The sequence below is a fragment of the Tympanuchus pallidicinctus genome, unplaced genomic scaffold (genome assembly GCF_026119805.1).
Source record: "Tympanuchus pallidicinctus isolate F22 unplaced genomic scaffold, pur_lepc_1.0 scaffold2, whole genome shotgun sequence".
Taxonomy (NCBI): domain Eukaryota; kingdom Metazoa; phylum Chordata; class Aves; order Galliformes; family Phasianidae; genus Tympanuchus; species Tympanuchus pallidicinctus.
Window position 1 is genome coordinate 20,586,537 of NW_026294721.1, and position 23,389 is coordinate 20,609,925.

Consider the following 23,389-nt stretch of genomic DNA (forward strand, 5'->3'; position numbering starts at 1 on the left):
CTTTGCACGAAGCGGGTTCTCAGCCCCGCTCAGTGGGAACAGAGCTGCCACCGTCTGACAGCACTGCCCAAGAGGGCGTCTTGCAGGGAAAGCGGTGCACCCGGCGGGTGCCGCTCCAAGTCCCGAGCGCTGCGGGTACTCGGGTCGGGCCCGGCCACGGGAGGGCAGCAGCCGCCACCCCCGGACCCGCCCGCCGGGGTTGGGAAAGAGCTGCGGCCCGGCCCTGAACTCGGCCGGCAGCGGGCGGGGCTGAGGCGGGGCGGCCCGGTCCCGGAGGCGCCGCGGAAGAGGGAAGCGGCGGGGCGGCGATTGCGGCTGAAGCGGCGGCTGGGACAGCGGCATGGCGGTGCAGGGCTCGGCGGGGGACGCGGCGCTGAGGCGCGAGGCCGAGCGGTGGCTGCAGTGGGACAAGGTGAGGCTGCGGGCGCCCTGCCGGGTTTCGCTCTTGTTCCTGACCGCTCCTGTTGCAGAGCGAGCTGCCGGACGCGCAGCGCTCAGGGTGGGAGCGCGCTGCTGTGCCGTGCCTCGGAGCCCCTCCGAGCTCCCGGGTCCTCCGTGTTTTGTTTGCTGAAGCGCCGTTTCCAGCCATCCGCGTGGGCCTGCCTCAGTGCCGGGAGTCCCGCTACCCGTCCGGCCATCTCGCTGGCGTGCGGGCTGCTGGGCGTCTCTGGGGTCTTTTTCTGCCTTTCCCTGCTGTTGCTGTAGTGTGCGTCTTGTCTGTTCCTGCGGAGATGTTCGGACACCTGAAGACGTCTCTTTGCTTCCGTCTGCTTTGACCCTGACCGTGCTGCATGTAGACGGAAAAGCATCTCTTTATTTCCATATTCCACATGTCTAAACAGACTTCCTGCGTGGCTGTGCTCTGGGAATGCTGACGGAGCTGCCCGTCGCTGCATTTCCTGCGCAGATCGGGCCTGGCTGTGCTATGGGTGGTTGGCGCTTGGTGTCCCTACACATGGCAGTCGTTCACTTGGAGCACGCTGTCCCCGCGGTGCTGTCAGTGGCTGCCCTTTGCCCATTGCCGCGCAGTTCGTAGGTAGCGGTGGTACATGCTGCTTTGGTCCATTAAACTGCTTACTTCAAGGCTATTCTCAAAAGCACAGAACATATACATATATATATATATATATGCGAGGTTATCTTCTCAAATTTCAATAAGCTTTTGTGTAAGTTTTTCTCAGTTTAATGGATTTTTGAGAGAACAGTCTGGTTTCAAGGGTGCCTGATATTAATAAGATAACTTCTCCAACTAATGTTAATTATTTTCCAGTCTTCTGTCTAATCATTTTTATTGGTGATTCCAATTATCTCATGAATTCCTACTGAAGTCTAATTTGACATCCCCTGAAGTATCTGTACCTTTTTGGAAGGTGTGCTCTTGGTTAGTAGTAGCATCTTTGACTGCAGTACTACTTGACCAGTATAGAAAGCCTCATTGCTGATTGCTCAAAAACAGTAAGGCGTCATTGCTGTGCTTCTGTCATTTCACTTGCCAGGGAGAAATTCCTACAGTGTTTGCACTGAGCAATACCTTTAATCCAATATAACCCTTGTCCATTTACACTATTTTTTTTTTAAGAGACCCCTTCATGGCAAGGATAGCTTTTTAATTTGAAGGGAGAAGTTAATATTTAATGATGATAAGCTGCATGTTTCTTGCAAAATAGTAGTTTGCAAGAGCAAACCCTTGCGTATGGAAATGGCCCTGCTGACTTTGCTGAAAGGTTTTACCTAGGTAACAATTACTGTGTATATTACAGGCTATTTCATCACCATATGTGTTACGGAAGTATCATATTTTTCTTATTATCATGCATAAAATCATGGATAGAAGTTGGCTTCTGTTTTTATTAAAAATAAAACTTGTTTACTCAGTACCCATCCTGATACTTCAAAAACACTGGAAGAACTTTTGCAGTGACGGAACATCTCTGGGGCCTTCAGTTCACGTGGGTTCAGCTAAATAACTTTTTGAGTGAGGAGGTAACATTTGGGCAAGTTGCACTGATAGTTTGTCCTTGTATCATAACACCTGCTGCTGTAATCAGAGGGATCAATATTCTCATACTCTTGTCCTGTTCCTGCAAGGAAGATTAAGTTGCCAGCATTCCTGGACTGGTAAATTACTAATTCTTAAACTGGAAGTCAATAATTCAGGGGTACTTAATTGCTCAGTGGAAAAAACAATTCTTTTTTCTTCAGTGGTATTCTGCAGTATATAGTTTGCTGATTATCAGCGAAGGCTCACTAGCTTTTATTTAGACTGTCATGCCTGCCCTTCAGCAGGTGCATAGATCAGTAATTAGGGCAGGCTGTGCCCACAAATGATGAACGTATTGTAATGTTTAAGAAAAACACAGTTGGATTGCTTGGGAATCCAAACTGGTATCAGTTTGCACAGAGTCCTTACATCTTTATATAAAAAGTTCACTCCCATGACTGCTTTATGCATGTTCTTCAGCTGCAGAAAAAAAAATACAGAGAGAGATTTATTTTTTTGCCCAAGATGATCTGCTAGGCCTTCCTTTGATCTCAGCATATCTAAGTTATCCAAGAAACAATCAAGTCCCTGACCTTCTCGAGGTCAGTTGGTTGACCAGGAATCAAAGCTTATGTTCATTTGGAAATAATAATCTTTGTACTCCAGCATGAAGAGCATGTAATGGTGCTGTGAGTAACCCGAGGAGCACGCTGCTGCTTTGCATAACACTGTTGCTTGGTGGCTGGAGAGTGCCATCTGTCCTCCTGGCTCATCAGCATTCAGGGAATTGAACTGATTTTAAGCCTGACAAATCCCACGTTATTGAGATGTTGGGGCATACAAGGCTTCACTAATTCCAAAAATGAAGAGCTGGTAGGAGTTGTATCATGCAAGCAATACACCAACAAAAGGAGGAAGACAGAAAAGAAACTTTTCATCATTCATAACAGGTAGGATGGGACCTTTCTCTTGCTGCTCTGCACAGTGTGAGATTTGCTTGTAATAGTTTGGCTGTAATCATGAGTGTGGCACTTCATGGATTTGCACAAGCACTACTCACAAATATATTTCATGCCAATTATTTATCTCCTGACCAGTCTGTTTTTTTACTGTCCGTCTTGTACTGACTTTAAATTCAGGAAATGTAGCAAAAGTTCTGGGGTTCCCAAAGCAGTGCACTATGTTGTAATACCAAAATAAGCCAGCAGAGATCGTGGGGAAGGATGTCAGTTCTATTAAGAAGCCTAAATGTGTTTAAAAAAAAAACAACAAACAAAACAACACCAAACAAACAACAACAAAACACACACGTGCAAAAAAACACTTTTAGAATATCTGAATTTTATATCTACAGAATCCCAAAACTTCTGCAATAGTGAAGGAACTAGTTGCTGAAGGAAATGTGGGAGAACTACAGAAATACTTTGGCTCACGAATGGAATTTGGCACAGCTGGGCTGAGAGCTGCCATGGGAGCAGGAATTTCTCACATGAATGACTTGACTATTATCCAGACAACTCAGGTATTGTATTCATCGTATTATTTCATTCAACTGGTTGGATCCAGGAATGGAAGGGCCTCACTTATGACAAGCAAATGGACATTCTAGGGAAGTACGTGGTTTTTACTAATAAAAAAGAAAAAGGAGGAAAACAGAGCTAACCAGCATTTGGCTGAACTTACATACATATATAGGTGCTGTATCTTGGACTGCTGGTGTATCATTGTATCATGACCTAAACAAGCATCCTTTCATTACTAAGGGTGAGATTCAATTCTGTCTTAGTGCCAACTGGGATGCATTTTTTTTCAGTGTCTGGTATGATGCCATGTTGTGGCTCTTGGAGAAGAATGATGTTGATAACATACCGATATTTATAGTTCCTGTTAAGCAGTTGTAGAGTGAATGACTGTGTGGTGCTGAGCCACCCACAGGGTTAAACCACAACTGAAATGTTGGCCAGTTGTTCACTTCCTTATCTGATATCTTAAAGAATTAATAATTTCTGTATCTGCAGATGAGACTAACCATGTTACCTGGTTCTTTCTGGAGCTGGTTCTGATTTTTGGAAAAGTGCTTAAATGCTGTCAAATTTTATTATTTTGATTTGAAGGTTTTTGTCATTTCATGATGTTTATTGATCCTGAACTGAATCCCAATCCAGTTCAATGAGATGTGTGCAGTGAGATGTCAACATCTTAGCAGTCATCTTAATCCAATGAGAAATGAAATGCTGAGATCATATTAATGAAGTGAATTTGTTATTGCCTTCAGGGATTTTGCAGATACCTTGAGAAGAATTTCAGTGACCTAAAAAAGAGAGGAGTTGTGATTGGATTTGATGCTCGTGCCCACCTTTCAAGTGGAGGTAGTAGCAAAAGGTACTTTTCAGGTAGTATTTTATAGATGTCTTACATGATTCTTCATGGTCTTATAATTGCTTCAACAGCATTTTCTCTTTCTCTGGAAGGAATTTGAAGGATTTATAGTATTTTTATTTTCTTAATACCAAGGCAGTTTTTATCGTTGTGTTTTGTCTTTAAGGAATGGGGAAGGAACACATTTAAGTTGTGTATAATGATTTCCTTTATTTTATTAATTGGAGTGAGGGGAGGAAAAACTGAAATTCTAGGGAACAAATGGATGAGAGAATGAATATATTTCCAAGGCTTCTTTTCTTATTGTTTAGGTTTGCAAGACTCGCTGCTAATACATTCATCAGTCAGGGAGTTCCAGTTTATCTCTTCTCTGACGTAACACCAACACCTTTTGTGGTATGTTTCTCTATTAATCTTTCTATATGCATACAAATTCTGTGAGATATCAAAAATTAATACTTATATTAAGGAAAAGTAGACAAAACATCTTGAACTTTTTAAGTTCTAACTGCTTAGACTGCTTGCTTTATGTTTACTTAGCTACGTTTGATTTCCAACATCCATAGCAGTAAAAGAAAGAAGCTGAGTAGAATATCTGTGACTGTGGGTGCCCAGTGACAGTATTTGTGCCCATTCATGCTTTTGGGCACATTTCTTGAAGAAGTCATTTCACAGTCACTAGCTTAACAGTGATAGAATATCCTGAGCTGAAAGGGACCCATGGTGATCTTAGAATATCTGAGTTGGAAGGATAAGGATATGGAGGGATGGAGACTTAGTATGTAAATGCTTGTATTGATACAAAGTTTGGTAGATTTAAGGCTGCATTCTTCACAAGACAAGTTAAAGCAGCGTTGCATGAGATGCAGCTGATTGTATTTGCTGTTAAACAGCCAGAATTGAACTTGAACTGGACCTCTAGTCATGAATAAGGCTTTATTTTCAATTGACTCTATCTGCTTGGACTAGTTTATAATAGCTCTCTCCAATCATAGAATCACTATAATCACAGAATCACCAAGGTTGGAAAAGACCTACAAGATCATCCAGTCCAACCATCCACCTATCAGCAATATTTCTCACTAAACCATGTCCCTCAACACAATGTCTAAACGTTCCTTGAACACTTTCATGGTTGGTGACTTCACCACCTCCCAGGGCAGCCCATTCTAGCACCTGACCACCATATTTCCTAATGTCCAGCCTCAGTCTCCCCTGGTGCAACTTGAGGCAATTCCTTCTAGTGCTATCATTGGTTACAGAAGAGTCCGACTCCCATTATAGACAGCAATAATGTCACCCTGAGTCTCCTCTTCTCCAGACTATATAATTGCAGCTCCCTCAGTAGCTCTTCCTAAGGCCTGCGCTCCAGAGCTCTCACCAGCTTAGTTGCCCTTCTCTGGACACACTCCAGGGCCTCAATGTCTTTCTCATAGTGAGGGGCCCAAAATTGAACACATACTCGAGGTGTGGCCTCACCAGTGCTGAATACAAAGGTTCAGTTACTTCCCTGCTCCTGGTAGCAGTACTATTTCAGGTACAAGACAGGATGCTGTTGGCCTTCTTGGCCACCCGGGCACCCTGCTGCATCATGTTCAGCTGAGCATTGACCAGGACCCCCAGGTTCATTTCCTGTTTCAAGAACTGCTCTCACAAGATGATATGGATGAGAATGCTGCAGTTTTAGTTCTGGTTGCCCTCCGCAGACTTCTGTCGTTACCCCAACACTTTAACTCTTAAAGATCTGAAGTGTTTCATGTCATTCTGAAGCACACAACAGATGCATTCAGCTTCCTTCTGTAAAAATGTTACTCCAGTAAGCCTATCTGAAACAGCACTAAATACACTTGGTATGTTTATGGTAAATGTCAAGTAATGGCAAGAGCTAAGGCTGTATCACATGGATCCTGGTGGAGCAAGTGTAGCTGTTCCTTTAGGGATTCAGTCTGCAGGAATCATATCCTGACCTTTTTATTTGGCAGTATGGAAGCATTCTCATTTACATACCATAAAATCTCCTGTAATGTTTTTCATATTCCAGTTCAGTTAATCTTTTCTCTTTACAGCCGTATACGGTAACTCATCTGAAGCTTTGCGCTGGAATTATGGTTACAGCTTCCCATAATCCAAAGCAAGATAATGGTTACAAGGTATTCCTAAATGACCTATTTTTTTCATTTTTGTTATTTTTTAATCATTTTTTCCATGTAGAGATATTAATACCATTGTATGCAGTTCCTACTGTGTTATTGACGAAATGAACAGGTAATAGGATTCTTGAGATCTAGATCTAAACAGTGACGTGTTACAGTAATAACATAATTAATATCTTTGCTCTATAAAGCAGAAAGATAAGTATAGTTCTGGAACTTTTGGAATGCTTTAAAATATTTAATAAGCTTAATGAGTTGCTTGTAAAAAATACTTGGATTGAATTCCATTAATTTCACATAGCATATTTTTTTCTTTTGCTAAATGATACAATTATCAGTGTGCTTTTTTTGTGTGTGTGTTTCAAGAAACAAATGACAGGTGGCTGAGTGGCCTGTCTGCCAATCTCATACCTGGACTAGTCATATACAGACTGTTCCAGAATACAAAAACAGAAGTTAGGAAGTCTTTCTTTGTCTTTTACAATAGAAAAGCGAGGTATCAGACAAGATGGTTTCTCCCTGTCTGTTCCTTCAGAACTTCTGTTTGAACTGTCCTTTTTTCTGTTTAATGTATTAATCTTGGCAGCTTTTTCACATCCGTTTGGATGTTTCATCAATTACTTTGTTAATCAACTTAATTTTTGCTGGTGTTTTTGTTATTTGATGTACATGTATACATGACCCAGGTGCTGTTAGGTGTATTTCCTTAAAGATGTAGCTTGCAAAACATCAGTAGGAGGAAGTGTGCAAACAACTGTCTAAATTAAAACACAGTTCTGTTTATAGATAAGCATAAAACCTGCTCTTGGATGTATAAGCAATTTTTTAAAAATAAAGGACTGCAGGTAAGGAACATCTTGAAGCTCACATGAATTTGTGCTTGCTGTTATGGCAACACTGCTGCTGTAGACAGCTGCAAGGTTCTTGTGCCTTCTTTCTTAGTTCTTTTTCGTAGAAAAGTGTTTCATTTTTATTTTGACACTTTTTTCCTCTAAAGTATTGTTTTATATTTCATGATTATCTAAAAATTGAGAGGAAATATCTTGGGGAATTTATCAATTCCAAAGCTAGCAGACAGGTTGATATTTGAATCTTCTCAGTAAGTGAGCTGAGCCTTGTTTTGTGTTTCATTACGAATTTCAGCATGCTCTGATAAAGCTTAATAGCTTTTTTGTAGAACAAAAATAGGACTTCAGGGGAAACATTGAGAATAAGAACAGAGAATTACTCTGGTTATTCTTCAGTGGAATTGACTGTAATACTCTATCAAATACATCTTAGCCAACAAAAAATGGCAAAACTATTCTACCGTATTAATGACAAAAATGAGCTCTTACCCTTGTTATCATTCAGGTTTACTGGGAAAATGGTGCTCAGATAATTTCCCCTCATGACAAAGGAATTTCTCAGGCCATTGAGGAGAATAAGGAGCCGTGGCCTCAGGCTTGGGACGATAAACAAATTGACAGCAGTGCGCTACTCCATGACCCGTATGCCACTATCAATAAGGAATATTTCAAAGACATACAGAAACAATGCTTTCACAGGTAAGTAGTGTTAACTCTGTTAAGAATACGGGATTTTTCATGGCAGTTAAAGGCAGCTGTGATTCTGCTGTATTTTCCCTCCCTGTATTTGCATTCTTGTGATCTTTTGTGGTAATACTGGCAGCTGTGTCATTACATAGTAAGTCAGTTCATAAACTTAGTCTGGCAAGAATCTGAACCAGTAAGGTGGGTGATTCCTTTCTGATTGGATTATCTTCCTGTGATAATATGACTGTGCATCAGCCAAATGGGGCTACTGTGTGCAGCTAGGGGAAAGCTAAGGGTTGATGCTGACTATGAAATTTAATGTTCTGGGGTTACAGCTTTAAAGTGGGCCAGACTGGTCTGACAGAAGGAGGTCATACTCTGTCATTCTTGCATATGTTTCTGGTGACTTTGAGAGCCTTGCACATATGTATTGATGTCACTTGCTTGATATAAACTTTACTCAAGAAAATTAAGTGGATGTTTCTTTTTGTAAATTAAATGAGCAGCAACCTGTTAATCACAATCTTAACTATCCGTGATCAGATGGCTTACATTCCAGAGCTGGGGATGAGGAATCAGTCAATTGTATTTATTTTCCACTCACCTCCTTTGGTGTGTATAGAGTGTATTACTGTCTTTCCAGTAATTTGCATGTACCAGAACAATGGATACCTACAGTGTATGGGAACTGCTGAGTCATGGCCTGAACCTCTGATCACCTGAGGTGAGCCATGAGTCAGCCAGAGGAGCACAGGTGAAGGCAATTCACCTGTGCTGCTGGAAGGGGTGGAGCCAGGCTCCATCCCTCCTAGACCTATTTAAGAGCTGGCTACCAGAGGGGAAGGATCTCTTCTGGAGATCACCTCTCTTGGTGTTTTGTGGTGAGCTCAGCTGAAGGGTAAGCTCTTCTACTTATTCTCTTTTGTTATCGTTGTCTACTTTGCTTAACTCTCTTGATTATATTGTGATTATAACATCTTGATATCTATTGATTATACATACAGTAACTCGCAGATCTGAAAAATGAGGTTAAATCAATCTAGAAGTCGTTGCCTTTAAAAAATGGCCTCTTTAGTTTATCATGTTAACAGTACCATAGAATACTGAGTCACATAGGTTTCTGAACATAGTGAATTTTCATGCTGAATGTTCTGTCATACTCAAGTTTTTATTATTAATCTCTTTTATTTCAGGAAAATAAACAAGGAAACAAACCTGAAATTTGTTCATACTTCTGTGCATGGTGTAGGTCATAAATTTGTGCAGCTGGCCTTCAAGGCATTTGATCTTAGACCTCCTTTTGCTGTTCCAGAGCAGAAGGATCCTGATCCAGAATTTCCCACAGTGAAGTATCCAAATCCTGAAGAAGGCAAAGGTGTTCTGGTAAATACATATCATTAATATTTCTTAATATTCTAAATACAGTGCATATGTGTATTTCTGAGAAGCTGCAATGTCTCACTGTTTATTTCTGGTTATTTTTACATTTATCAAAGAATTTCCTGGTATAATTTCATTAAAATTCGTAACTCTCTATGAGGCAGTCAGGTAATAATTATCCATAACTTTAAACTGTACTTTGTTCTGCTAACAGAATGTGCAGCATCTGCACCTAGAGCAAAGTGATAGAATTCCTATTTAAAAGAATGAATAAAAAGTAGAGATCTTCATAGTCAATTTTTAAAAGTTTTTACAGCTCACATCTGAAATACCAAGGCTGAAATTGTTCTCAAACTACGATTGGATCGGGGCAATCCTGACAATAAGGAGACTAGATTTTCTGATATGGGTATGATCATTTTTTTAGTGAAGATCCTACTGGCTGTAACAACAGAAGTGGAATGGTGTAGGTGAAGTTAAATATCCTGCCTGTGCTCTGCTCTTGCCAGGCTTCTATCTGTGAATTGGTTACATGTTGTTTGAGACTCATCATGCAGTTGAGTGAAATTAAATAAACTGGGAAAGTTATTTGAAGTCTGTAAGGGATGTGAAAATATTTGGGAGTATTAACACTTTCCTGATGTTGCTTACCACTTTTTCAGACCTTATCTTTTGCTCTGGCTGAAAGAGATGGGGCAAAAATCATTTTAGCAAATGATCCAGATGCTGATCGACTTGCAGTGGCAGAGAAACAAGAAAGGTATGGCAACAAATAAATACAACTATTTTGTGTTGCAGAGGAAGGCAGAATAGTTACATTTGTCCTTTTTAGACTAAAACCATATAGAAATATGAGGGGGCTGTATGCAGAAAATCACAGTGGTAACTTAAATAATGATTAAAATTAGACTCCACAAGAAAGCCTGAATACTTATTTGACATTTGCACTTGAGGTATGCACGGAGATATGTGAGCTGTTATGAATGCTCTTCTTCTTTAAAGCTAGGTTTTCAGATAGAAATGTTTCAGAAGACTGATGAGCATACTTCCATATTGTGTTTACTGAGAAATAACTTGAATGTTCTGCATAACTTCTGTAGTTACCAGATAATCTCAGGAATAAAGAATAATTGGTTTGTTTGTTGGTCTTGGCTTTCCTGTTTGTTGGGCTTAGGTTTTGGTTTTTTACCCTTTCCTTTCATAGCATGATCTAAGGAGGCTTCTCTGCCTAAGTAGGATGAGCTAACTGGCACTCTCCACTGTATCTCCTGTCTCAGCCTTAGCTGGGAACTGAGCAGTGAGGAAAATCCATTAAAAGCTTTAATTTGTGCTAGTTATAATGGGTTAAAGCAAGAACACAAAATCACCCATGCTTTTTGTCTTAAAACTTATGGCTATGGGATACTTAGAAGGGGTGTTAGTTTATTGTATGCACCACTACTGAGAGCGTAGTGCTCTCATTCTCCTGCTGCTTTGCTAATTGTTTAGCCAGTCTTAATAATTATCTAACTTTTGATCCTGCATTATGTCTAAATTCCACTGAAGCTTTTCATACACTAATCAAATACTAACACAGGCTTCTATGGTATCTGTACTTCTTTGACAGAAACCTCTGCTAGGACACATTCTTATGCTAAATTGTTGCTGTGCATTGCTTAATGCCTGCTGGCATCAGTAAGTGCAGGAGGTGCATCTGCTTTGCTTTCACAACAGGTATTTTTACTGTAGGTCTCGATTTTTGTCAGTCTGACAATGTCTGTCTTCCCTTTCATGACTGGGATTTTCTGGGTAATTTTGACATCTGCTTTTTCTTTTTACATTCAATTTTTCCTGTTCGAACCATGGATATGTATGGGTGTTTTTTTCAGTGACAGATTGAAGTATTTGTCATTAAAAGAAATATTTGTCACCAAGTCGACCAAAAATACTGATCACATGAGAACTGTACTTTCATGTCTGTGCATGTCTGTAATCATTGGTTTTTTAAATTTGTATCTGGGTTGGTTTTTTTGTGTGTTTTTTTTTTTTTTTTTAAATTTAAAATATGCCAGAAATATCACTTTTTTTGTATTTTCATAAACTCATTAGCTGGTGCATATGATAGAGGAGGACAATAAGCATTCCAGGATTCTTTGGGGAATATATATATTTTTTTCTTAATGAACATGAGGTATCTTGTTACTGTTACTTGGAATTCAGATGTAGTTTTATTTGCCATTTTTCATAAATGTAAGAACCGGTAAAAGTTTTTCCAGTACTGTCCTTTAAATTCTTAATTTTTTTTTTCTCTCTCTCCAGTGGTGAATGGAAGGTATTTTCTGGAAATGAGCTGGGAGCTCTGTTAGGTTGGTGGATCTTCACTTGCTGGAAAAATCAAAATAGGGATGCTTGTGCCATTAAAGATGTCTACATGTTATCAAGCACAGTTTCTTCCAAAATCCTGAGAGCAATTGCACTAAAGGAAGGTTTTCACTTTGAGGTAGGTTGTTAGAAGATCACTGGATGTACTTTGATTTGCTTTCCTACTAATTGCTTTTATTTTTAAAGTCTGTGGGGTTTTTGTCATCACGTTTGTAGGAGACGCTGACAGGTTTTAAGTGGATGGGGAACCGTGCCAAGCAGCTCATGGATCAAGGGAAGGCTGTTCTTTTTGCATTTGAAGAGGCGATAGGTAAGAAAGTATGCTATGTTCTGGTAGCCTTTAAAATAGTGAGAGTGTTCTACTCTCAAAAAATGGCAATGCTGACCTTAATGGGAGTTATTGATATCATCCACTTGGGTGGCTGGTATTACTAGTATGCAATCCTAATCTCTATGTAGCACCAACTATGGTGATGTGAACTCGGTGTCTATAAGTCTTTAGCCAGTACCATTCTCTACAAGTTTTTGAAAAAAGGCGCATTTTTTAGGCTTCAAATGGGGTATTTGTAGCTGACATCTTTAAGCTAAGTTTAACCATGAGCAAAATAAAGTAAAACATCCCTCAAATAATATTAGTAAGATGCAAAGATGTGTGTAAGCTGAAAGTACATGAGACAAAAATTTTAAAGCTGTCATGCAATTTCTTGAGTATCTCAGTATCTGCAAACAGTGAAAATGTGAGTATATAATGGATAATTCTCAGTGTTACCATATACTGCTGTGGAGGGGTAATCGCACTTCAGAGTCTTGCACTTGCACTGTTCTAGTAGTGTGGCATTTCTTTTTTTATAACAGTTCCAAAGATATTCAGGAGCACATGGCACTAATATAAAACAAATCTGTGCTGAAAACTCATTAAATGCTTTACTTATTGAAATTAATTTTGATTACAAGAGAAACAATTTTTCAAATCTTCGTCTATGCTGAATAAACAGCATAGAATTAAACCAAAAATAAATACTATGGCAGTATTCAGTTCTCCTTTAAACAACAGCCTGTCTTACACTCCACTCCTATTGCTATCCCCCCAGTACTATCTATTATTCTAACTTTAAAAAAAAAATCCATCAAATCTGTAAATAATATTTTTCTTCATTTAGGGTATATGTGCTGCCCTGCGGTTCTGGACAAAGATGGTGTCAGTGCTGCCGTTATAACTGCAGAGATGGCTAGCTTTTTGGCAACCAGGAATTTGTCTTTGTCTCAGCAGCTGAAGGCTGTCTATGATGAGTGAGTTTGATTATAATTGTCTAATATCAGATTTTCTCCATTCCACGTAAGTTGCTTAATAGCAATTTATGGTATACAAAGAAACAAAGACACAGGTGTGGTAACAGTGATCTGGTGAGCTCTCCTATGTCAGGAGTTACATACATGACTTGGTTTTGTGTAGTTTTAAAGTATTGATTACCTTCCTAGCTCTTACTCTGTTAAAGAGATGTTTGTAACATTTTCTAGTTTTTCTGATTGATTTCTCCCATTTGAAAAGTTTGGCTCTTGAGCACTGCTCTTTCTTGTACAAAAGATTGGACTTTGTTTTGTTTTGTTTCCCCAGCAGTATTGGTGCACTGTGGAGCTCATAGTGCTTAAACACACCAGATGCACAAAAATATTAATGGCAGAATGTGTCTAAATAACTCTGGCATATTTATGCTGTCTACCTTATTTCTGTCCTGTTTGCACTTGTGATTAAATTAATTCTAGTTGGCACTTAGTTAGAATTTTTATTATTATTATTCTGTCTTTCATTTTTTGATCGACAGTGTATTTTCTTTCTGCTCTTGAATAACCAGATTTAAGCTGATTCAGCTCATGTGCTATGACTGGCTCTGCTTGCTATATCCAACTGGGTATTCTCCTGAAAGCTTTGAATATGAGGCACTCCTTTTTCTTTTTCCTTTAACGCGTTCCAAGACCCGCAGAAATCAATAGCTGAAATGGCTGTTGGATTCCGTGGGGCAGGGTGGTGCATTCCTTACGTGGTTTCTAGGTTGGCTGTTAAAAAGGAGAGAGCAGCACAGGCTGGTGGATACTGTCCACCCCTTCATTTCCAGTGGTGTCCCTAAGAAAGCTGTGGTGGATCTTGCAGAAAGACTCTTGGAAAACTCTAGTCTTTGTGCTTCTTGTTTCACCAGTCCTCAGAGCACCAAACATACTTGTTTCATCAAAAAATTAACAAGAAATCAGGAGCCAAAAACATCGGAAAAAACATGGAACTCATCAGCTCTTGTATATAGCAGAAGTCCGAAAACAGTACAAAACAGTAAAACAAGCAGAGAAAATCATGTCTAGAACTGCAAATATGGTATCTGACTTGGAAATTCTTCTTGCTGCTTGTAGTTGGAAGTGTACATTCAGACAGCTGGCCTTCTCTGGTATGTGCTCGCTTAAGTACTTATTCAGTAAACACCTGATTCAGGTTGCCTTCAGAATCAGGGTGTTTAACAAAGTGGAACGTAGCCATGCCACTTGTCTACTGTGTAAACAGCTGCTAAGAAGGTCGGACTTATTTAGCATGAAAGCATCCTGTAGATGCACCTCAGAGGAAGACTGTTCATGTTTCTTGCATGTGGTCACATGTGGAAAACCTGCAAATGTACGGGGAAGAAAACAACTCTGTCTTATTAACAGATGCTTGATAACTGGAAGGCAGGGCTTTTCCTGGTTTGTGTTGGAGTTATTGATGTTTGTTTATTGTTTGTGGCCAGTGTAGTGTTCCATTCTTCTGCTCCTTTCCATTCTAGTCGGGGTTATCTTGTGAACTGCTTGTAGAGCAGAAGAAACTCTGCTTAGTATTTTGGAGGTGTAGTACGCAGGGTCTGTTATCATTACTACCCCGTCTCAAAGCTGAAGTAGATAAGGAAAAGGACATAGTCCTAGCGGGTTCATCACTTGTTTCAAATATAAGGTAGGCTTTTTAAATTTCCTTGCTGGATTCTCAAGATTGATTTAACAATTACTAACCTTCAAGATGTTCACTTAAGTATAAATACGTTGCTGTTTCAGAAGCCTTCCAGATATCTAGCATAATAGTGCTAGTGAAAGCTTCTGTCCTTCAGATTTCTCCAGGCACCAAAGATTCTCATCAGCTGTTTATCTTTAGAAAGAGTCACTGAAAGAACCAGCCTAGGTTTGTATGCTTTCTAACAACATGCTGTTCTGAAAATTCAGTGCTAGCAGGCAAGTTGTTTTTGATGCAGATTCGGCATCATGCTATTTGGCAGCAAATAGATAATGTAAAGAGATGATAATGTAAAGAGATTATAGACAGAACAGTGTAGTTCAACAGAAACACTTCAACGGGAAAGCAGTTTCTGAAATATGTCTGGAAATTCTGTTGTTAGAAGAGGTCAGCTAGTGTCCACTCAAGGTTACATATTTAGACATATTTTGTTCTCTTCCTGTGTGTTTAGATCTCCTCGTGGCATCATTTTTTCTTCTGGTTTAGAAGCAAAGTTTCTCACTTTCAGTTGTTAAGGAAATTTGTATCCGGAGACCCTTCCCTCTTCAAGTATATGTAAAATGGAGCAATTGAACTGTCAAGGCATTTAAAAAATTGTAACAGGGTGAACTGATGCTACTGTTACCCACAGATTCTTGCTTTATAGAATGTTGTATTATGTGTGTGGTGTATAACTAATAAGACTGTTGTTTCTTCAGTTGATTGGTACATGTCTTCCCAGATATGGCTTCCATATCACCAAAGCTTCATATTTCATCTGCCATGATCCTGAAGTGATTCAGCAGCTTTTTGACAACCTTAGGAATTACGATGGAAAAGACACGTATCCGAAATCGTGTGGTAGATTTAAAGTTTCTGGAATAAGGGATCTAACTACTGGGTATGACAGCAGCCAGCCAGATCAGAAAGCAGTAAGTGTACTTTTAGCATACAGAATCATGTGTAAATATGTACATATACGAATATTCTACAGAGGGATACCCTATAAAACATATGTTCAAACCTGACTGTAAGTTGAATTTGATTTGTAGTGCTTGTTTTGTTTTGATGGGGAATAAATCGAGGTTAATTTTTTTTCCTTTTCTTCTGTCTCTTTTCCCATCTCCCTCTCTCTCTCTTTCCCCTCCTCCCCTCTCACCCCCAAGGTGACAGTCTGTACAGGGAGGTAGAAGGATCTTGCTGTAGTGCTGCAGCAATCCTGCATTAACTTGTTGTAAGTGTAAGCTAAGTGGTCCATGTTTATTTTTGTCCTGGGGGAAGCTTGTCACAGAACAATCTGTTTACAGTCAAAATGTTGACTAGATTTGAAATGAGCTATCTAATTGTACTGTTTAACAGCAGTTTTACTACCAGGTTGAGGGTCAGGTTGTGATTTGCCTGCTGTAGTTACAAGACTACACAGTTGATAAAGAAAACAGAACACAGCTTGCTTTTATCTGATGCATTAGTTACATTATATGAATCACACCATGCGTTTTGTCTTGAATTGATTATAGTCCCTTTGTAAATGTTAAATATATATATATTCCTACTATTTTCAGATACTTCCTACTAGTAAAAGTAGCCAAATGATTACATTCACTTTTGCTAATGGAGGAGTGGCCACAATGCGAACCAGTGGAACAGAACCAAAAATCAAATACTATTCGGAACTCTGTGCACCTCCTGGAAACAGGTATGGTCACCTACAGGGGTAAATGCTGTGTGATAGGGGCTGATCAGCTTCTCTGTATTGTTTTGGTGGGGAAAAGGCTGTTCATGATTGAATAATATTACCACAGTCACTTTTATTATTCTGTAAATATATATGCATAAAGCTTCAATCCTGAACAATGTGTTGAATAATTCTTTTGCACTGAAATTTCTTTAAACTTGGTTTCACATTCAGTAAAAACAAGATCGAGAAGAGCATTCTGTTTAAATGAAAGTGATATACTCTTTTTCTTTTTTTTAACATATATTTTGTTGCTTGTACTGCTACACTTTATCTATAGTTGCATACTTTAAACCAGTTTATTTGGTAATTATATCCTTGACTAGTAGCTTGGGAAGTCACACAGACTGAAAGATGAGCAACTGCTACTCTAATGATAATAGTGCTTTCTTACTGATGAAAATTCACCTGAAAATACTGTTAAGTGCACGAGTTTGAGTTACTGAATGTATATGATTTGTAATGCAGTAGGAGATGCTCTCAACTCAAATTGATTGTTGGTCTATTTTACATTATATTATAGATTTATGTTTGTTCATAGTCTTAAGTGCCTTTCATACATCAACTGGAAATGAAAATCAATGCTTATTATAGAAGGCTCTAAGAACTCATGTATATATACTTCTATCATTGATAGAAAATGTTTGTCTAAAACAATATCTCAGACTGAAAATGTGTATTTTAGCTACTCCACTGTGACGTGTTTTCTCTTCTGTGTGGATTTTGTTTCATAGTGACATTGAGCAGCTGAAGAAAGAACTGGATGAATTGGTCAGTGCTCTTGAAAAGCACTTCTTTCAACCAGAGAAAAACAATCTTCAACGAAAGACTGAGTAAAATAGAACAATTACTACCTTCATTGTTTTTGATGTTTTGGCAGCATTAAAAATGCATTATTTAACACGTAAGGATTTTTAGGACCAAACATCTGAGAACTCAGACTAAAAAAGACTTGTGCTTTTATTAAGATTCATTCTATATACTGTTGAATTTAGTATCTTGTTTTGAAAGGAAAGCATGCCTACCCTTGAAGGACCAAAAAAAGCCAGTGACCTTACAATCTGAAAGTTGCCTGCTAATGTACTTCAATCAAAACTTGTTTAATTAAATATTCCAAGTAATATCCTGACTTCTGAAAGGCAGCCTGTTTGGGGGAAAACTTTCTTTTGTTTGTGGATAATCTGATAACAATATGAAACTCTATCTAGGTTTAGATTTGCAAGTGCTGCTGTTAATAAGAACTGAAAGCCTGTGGTGAAACTTAGGTGAACTTAGGGCAAGTGTTTTAGAAATAGTGGTCTTTTGGTGGGGTCTTCAGCCCAAATAAACAAGGAAGCTACAGTACATTTTCTGGAGAGTGTCTGTTTGCTATGGGATTGGACTACATAGCAAACTCCATTAGAGATGCTCAGCATGCCAAACTCTTATTCCTTACAAGTGTGAAACATGCCTTTCAGTACTGTGAACATGTTGGGACAGAGTGCATCTACGTACACGTTTGTGCCACCTGACTGACCTGAGCATGATTAGGTCAGTGCATCCCCCAGTGCTGGATCCTGTCATGCTGTATGCTACAAGATTTTGCTGCATAACTCTGCGTGTTGAATTTAGAGCAGAAATTTCAATTTCATTTTGTGCTGTCATCTGTACTTACAGAGCCTGAGAGGGTTAGATAGTGGTTACCAATTGGCTTTGCTATACTTTTTTTTCCTTCTGCACTGGATATCAGTATGTAGCTCCAACAGCACAGGTACATCTTGGGAAAAGAAACCTCCTCACCGTAACTGCTTCTGGTATACCATGACAGTGCTTAGTTGCTAGGTCAAGCATAGATTAAATTTAGCAAATTATTCATCAGGATTCTAGCAAATACTGGGTTACCTTGTTGGCTAAGATGGTAAGGAAAGAATATTTGATGCCTGCTTTTGCCTTACAATCTTTAGAGCTATAATTGGAGGATAAAAGGAAAGGAGTAAGCCCTGCATTCTTTGGCTGATGCTTCAGTTTTTCTTGTCTGAAGAGTCAAAGCCAGCATCTGCACCATTCATGCTGGGGTCCATCTGTGTGGTACAGAAAACTAACTTTAAACAAGAGCGATAAGAAGATTACTAAGGAAAGGGCTTGTATTTTGAAACCCAGTGCTAGGGAAGTGGAAGGACAAACGTTGGGATGACACTTGAATTTTGCTCTCAGTAGGATTTAACATGTGGCACGTGACTTAACCACAGGCTGCCTTGCAAAATACAGTTTCTTGCATGGTACTTCATCCTGGGCTTCACTGAAAACAAATGGCTGTGCACAAGCTCCTACTTTAAACTGCCCACTGCCTGGTTAGGTGATGTTGGTCAATGCCTCTAAGAGCGACTTGGCTGAGGAACCCAGACACAGCATGATGGCTGTGAACTGAGGCTGAGGGATGCTATGGAAATCCAGCTGTGTTGATCAGCTTCCTGTGACATTCTGGGCTTCTCCTGTTACTTGTGGGTGATCTATGTGGCCAGATTCTAGCTGCAGGCATTAATTACTTCTGTCCTGCTGGGAATCTGTACATCAGAGAACATCAGAGCAGAGACACTGATGTTTTATCCAGAAATGGCAATTGCCAGGACAAGAATAAATAAAACTTGGAGCCTGGACTGAACCCAAGTGGCAGGGAATTCCTGGCTACTTCCAGAGAGATGCATCCCTAATTTACAGAAAATATGCAGAATGACTGTGATCTTTATAACAAGCTAACACTTGTAATTCCAACAAAAGTCAACAGCAGTTGTAAACATTTGATCCAGGAGGAAATTGTGCTTGTGAGGCTGGGAAGGAAATGCCTTGAAACTAAGGAGTACAATACTTACAAACTCTGCCATAAGAGTAAAAGCATAACAATGCTGTTGGACTGATGAATTTCATCTTAAAGTTATTAGTTTGTTTAGTAGTCACAACTTAACACTATCCTTGAATTTATTTTTATTTCAGTAAACAGTTTGGCCAGCAGGAAATATATTGATTTCATCTTCCTTACAGTCTGTGAACTTACTCCATGGCATATTGTAAAGCATGCAAGTATTGTACTTGAATTGCAGAAGAATTTATTTGAGACTTCTGCTCAAATTCTCTATTAAAATATTTAACATATAAGCAATTTTTTCATATTATACTCGTATGTTTAAATCTGTAACTAATTCACTTAGAGAATTTCTACAAATGAAGCTTCCTGCTTGCAATTGCTTTTCAAAGTTGTAATGGCTGTGGTTTTTCTTTTGACATACCGACAATAAGCAAACCTTATGTCCTAACGGAGCAGTCATTGTGAGCAGAGACAAGAGATGGGCAGCACCGTTCGTTCCTAAGATGCATACGTTAAGTTTTTACAAGATTGGTGACTTTCAAGATCTCATGGCTGAAGGCACCTGGATGCCAAATTTGGGTAAAATATAAAAATAATAAGTAATAAACACCAACAACACTTTGCCCACAGGTACAATAGTAATCAAAGGTAATCTTCGTTAAACTAAGTAGAGTCATTTTCTTTCCTACTGTTTCTTTGTACAATGTAAGCACACAAATTCACTGGGGGTAGTATTTCTGTTCAATTTCCAAGCAGCAGCCAACATTTCTGTTTTATACAGTGATTGGTGGGTGACTGAAATCAGGTCATGCACCATCAGAACACTGTGCATAATGGGATGAGCCTATTAAAATATCCAGTCCTGACCTAACTCTCACCTAAATAAAATGTAACTTAAAGACGGCATAGCAACAGCAGCTTCTGCACAAAAGGAGAAGCTTCAAATACTCTCACAACCCCTGGTAAGTCATTTTCAGGTGTATTTTTGGGAAAGAAGGGGGGGGGGGGGGGGAGGGAGAGGGTAATCATGAAATACAAAAGCATGAAAATACAGAGGCAGCAGGCAGGGTCTGTAACAGGAGCTCAACTCTTTCAGACTTTTTACTCATGATTACTGATAACTGAAAGTCTCTTGTCTTTGAAGATCACCAACTACTTGCTGTCATACCTTCTTACAGAGTAGGAAACAGGCAAACAGCTATTATAACAGTATCACTCAAATTTAATTTGTGGAACTTCTGGGACCATGTATGAATACCATCTGCAGATACAGTGTCACTGGATAAGAATGTGGTACTTACCCAGAGCTCATTTAAGTCAGAGGACTACAGAACATTCAGTATCTTGCCCTTAATGAGGTACTAAACAGATTTGCAGTACCCAAACACAAATAAAGACTTAGACTGCTTTGTAGAACAGCACTAGAAATTAATTCTTGTGACTACCAAGGGAGAAAAACAGAGATGCTGCTTCTAATGCAATTTAAGCACAGTATGGGTACCCACATTTCAAATGATGATTTTTACTTCTCAGCTGTTGCCCAGCTATGGAGGAAGTTCAGCTCTGAAAGTATCTGGGTGGAACTTTACAACTTCCTGTTTGCATACAGCTGTGCTTCAAAGGGAGCAGCCACAGCAGCCCCAAGTTCAGCTCCTGTCTGTGGCCAATGAGTTCAGCCTAAATTTCACTGTCTTCGTCCTGGTCTACAGTCCTACCTCAACTCAGGTCAACTGACTTGCTCATCCCTTGAGTAGACCACAAGGAACACTTTGCTGTCTCACAGCCTGCCTTGTACAGGCCTCATGCTGGGTTTTGTTGTCTGCTCAGGTTGCTATTATGTGAAGGGCAGCTGCGCAAAGAGATAATGGTGAAAATGGTATTCCATAGATCATGTTTGCAGTAGGTGGGAAGCCCTGGTTAATTTTTCTTGCCGGTCTGAAGAAGCATATGATGGTGGTATGTTTTAATAACTAGGCTACTGTAAAGAAAAGGATGCAGGATAAAGACTGAGAGATGTACTCTTTCAAAGAACTGAACAGAATTAGGAAGGCTGGTGTTCAGGGCTCTCACCTGAATGCAAACATTCTGCTTCTGTACATTATGTGTGTTCCTGCACATTACATGTTTACTTCTTATGAACTAGAACACATAACTCCCTCTTTGTTTTTGTCTTGTTTTCACAAACAAAATTTCTTTCCTGTATAAGTAGCCATTTCAACAGGAAATGGAGAGAAGGAATGCTGTCCAGCATATCCTTGATGCTCATTATTAGGAAAGTATCATGGGAGGTAGGTCAAACACTCTCATGGCAAGCAGAAAACCAAGAGATCTTCCTGCACCTTGGATAAATGTGGCACAGGTGTGTAAGACAGTTATCTGTTTGTTCTTCCTCAAGCATAGCATGTAAATACTTCAGGAAAGTGTGGCTGTTGGATCATGGCTTCTGTGAGGTGGGCCCTACAGCCTGAGACAGTCGACTTTATGCAGAACTTTATTTACTACTTTTCTGTATCATTTTAGGCAGCTTGTGGGGTTTTTACTACCCATGGGCTTTTTTCATACCCTGAATTTGCTTTTTCTTAGACCTCAGACTGTATTTTTTATTTTTACTACACCTTAGCAACAAGCATTATAGCAGATTGGCTTGGAGTAAAATGGGTCACTGTTCCTGAATTTGTCAAATGTAAACACTTCGAGTGCGTTTTGTCTATTTACTATAACAGTGATTTTTTAGGTCAACTTGAATGAGAAAGAGGATGTTTTCCAAAAGTGGAGCACATGGAACTATTTAACCAAGGTAAGTGTAGTTCTTATCTGAGGCATTTTACTTTGCCTATAAAACAGTGTATGACAATCTGACAAAAACTCTGCAAAGCAAAGAATCAAAATATGTGAGCTGGAGAGAATAGGAAAAATAAAAGAGGAACCTATGGTCCTATTTCAATCTCAGTCTAATTTCTTCCCTGCTATCAAGGAAGAAGAGAGGATTTGTATTTGTGGTGTTCTTGCTAGCAAGAAGCAAGAACAAGCAGCAGGAGGAACCTTGTAGGATCTGTATCTCTTTCACTGTCTGTTTCTGAAAGGCGAAAGCTTTTAAAAAAGTCTTCCTAAAATCACTGATAATTCAGAATGGATGAGCCTTGGCCAAAGTGCTGGAGCTGTGAGATTGAGGATGGCAGTTTGCAGCCTTCCATAACTGAAAGCAAAGATCCTCAGGCTGTCAACTTAAAAAAAAAGTATGAGGACAGACTTGTTTCAGACCTGAGGTTGGCAGCTGGTAGCTGGAGTGAGAGCACTTTCCTTAGCTGTGACGGTTTAAAGGGAACCTGTTATAGCAGGGAATGGGACGTGACCCCCCTGCGGTCCCTTCCAGCCCCTATCATTCAGTGATTCTCTTAAATATATGTAAGATGGCCAAGTTTTGCGGAGACGGCTTTCCTTTCCCCAAGTGGCGCCGAGGGTGCCACTGCAAACATAAGGCCTGTCCTCGTTTCTGCAGAAGCAGTAAGCTATGAACCAAGGGCAGACTGGAAACAGCACTCAGAGCACACTGCTGCTTTCATACTTCCACTCACAGGTCATCAATGCTATAAAAGTACACAGAGCTAACACAAGTCGTGTAGATGCAACCACCATGCGCCCTGCAAGTACAGGATGTGCTACACGTACCAAACCACCACTTGTTTTCCACAATCTGGGAAAACACCGTGCTTCACTTTGACAGCACACTTAATTATTTTCCTCACAGAGCACCACGCGTCCAGCAGCTCAGCAAATTTACTTGAGAACGTTTGATTCTACTTACTTAGATGTAAGTAATCAGTAGTCTCGCTGCCAAGAAGCCTTGAAATTAATTGAGCGCAAGAGCGGTTTGCGGGACTGGAGGGGAGGCCCCGACCATCTGGAAGAGCGCCGTCATCAAGTCTCCGGCTCCACTCGCTGCTGAGCCGCTGCGGGCGGCAGGAGGGGCAGCGGCCGGTGCCGGCCTCCCCAAAGGTGCGACGGGCCGGCCTCGCGGCGGG

At 39.9% G+C, this 23,389-nt stretch overlaps 1 protein-coding gene and 1 long non-coding RNA gene across 2 annotated transcripts; one reads left to right on the plus strand and one right to left on the minus strand.

Moving 5' to 3' along the window:
- The first annotated feature begins 276 nt into the window (after positions 1-276).
- On the plus strand, positions 277-17,654 carry PGM2 (phosphoglucomutase 2). The gene is made up of 14 exons (XM_052683340.1): positions 277-412; positions 3,336-3,503; positions 4,257-4,363; positions 4,672-4,756; positions 6,427-6,510; positions 7,867-8,060; positions 9,242-9,431; positions 10,091-10,188; positions 11,727-11,907; positions 12,006-12,099; positions 12,950-13,079; positions 15,533-15,722; positions 16,353-16,486; positions 17,260-17,654. The coding sequence occupies exons 1-14, from the start codon at positions 341-343 to the stop codon at positions 17,360-17,362; spliced, it is 1,830 nt and encodes a 609-aa protein (XP_052539300.1). The 5' UTR covers positions 277-340; the 3' UTR covers positions 17,363-17,654.
- Positions 7,994-23,377, minus strand: LOC128080756 (uncharacterized). Its single transcript, XR_008206876.1, has 3 exons — positions 23,173-23,377; positions 9,047-9,408; positions 7,994-8,720 (listed from the first exon to the last, which is right to left on the minus strand). It is a non-coding gene; the product is annotated as an uncharacterized LOC128080756 (long non-coding RNA).
- Between the last annotated feature and the right edge of the window lie 12 nt (positions 23,378-23,389).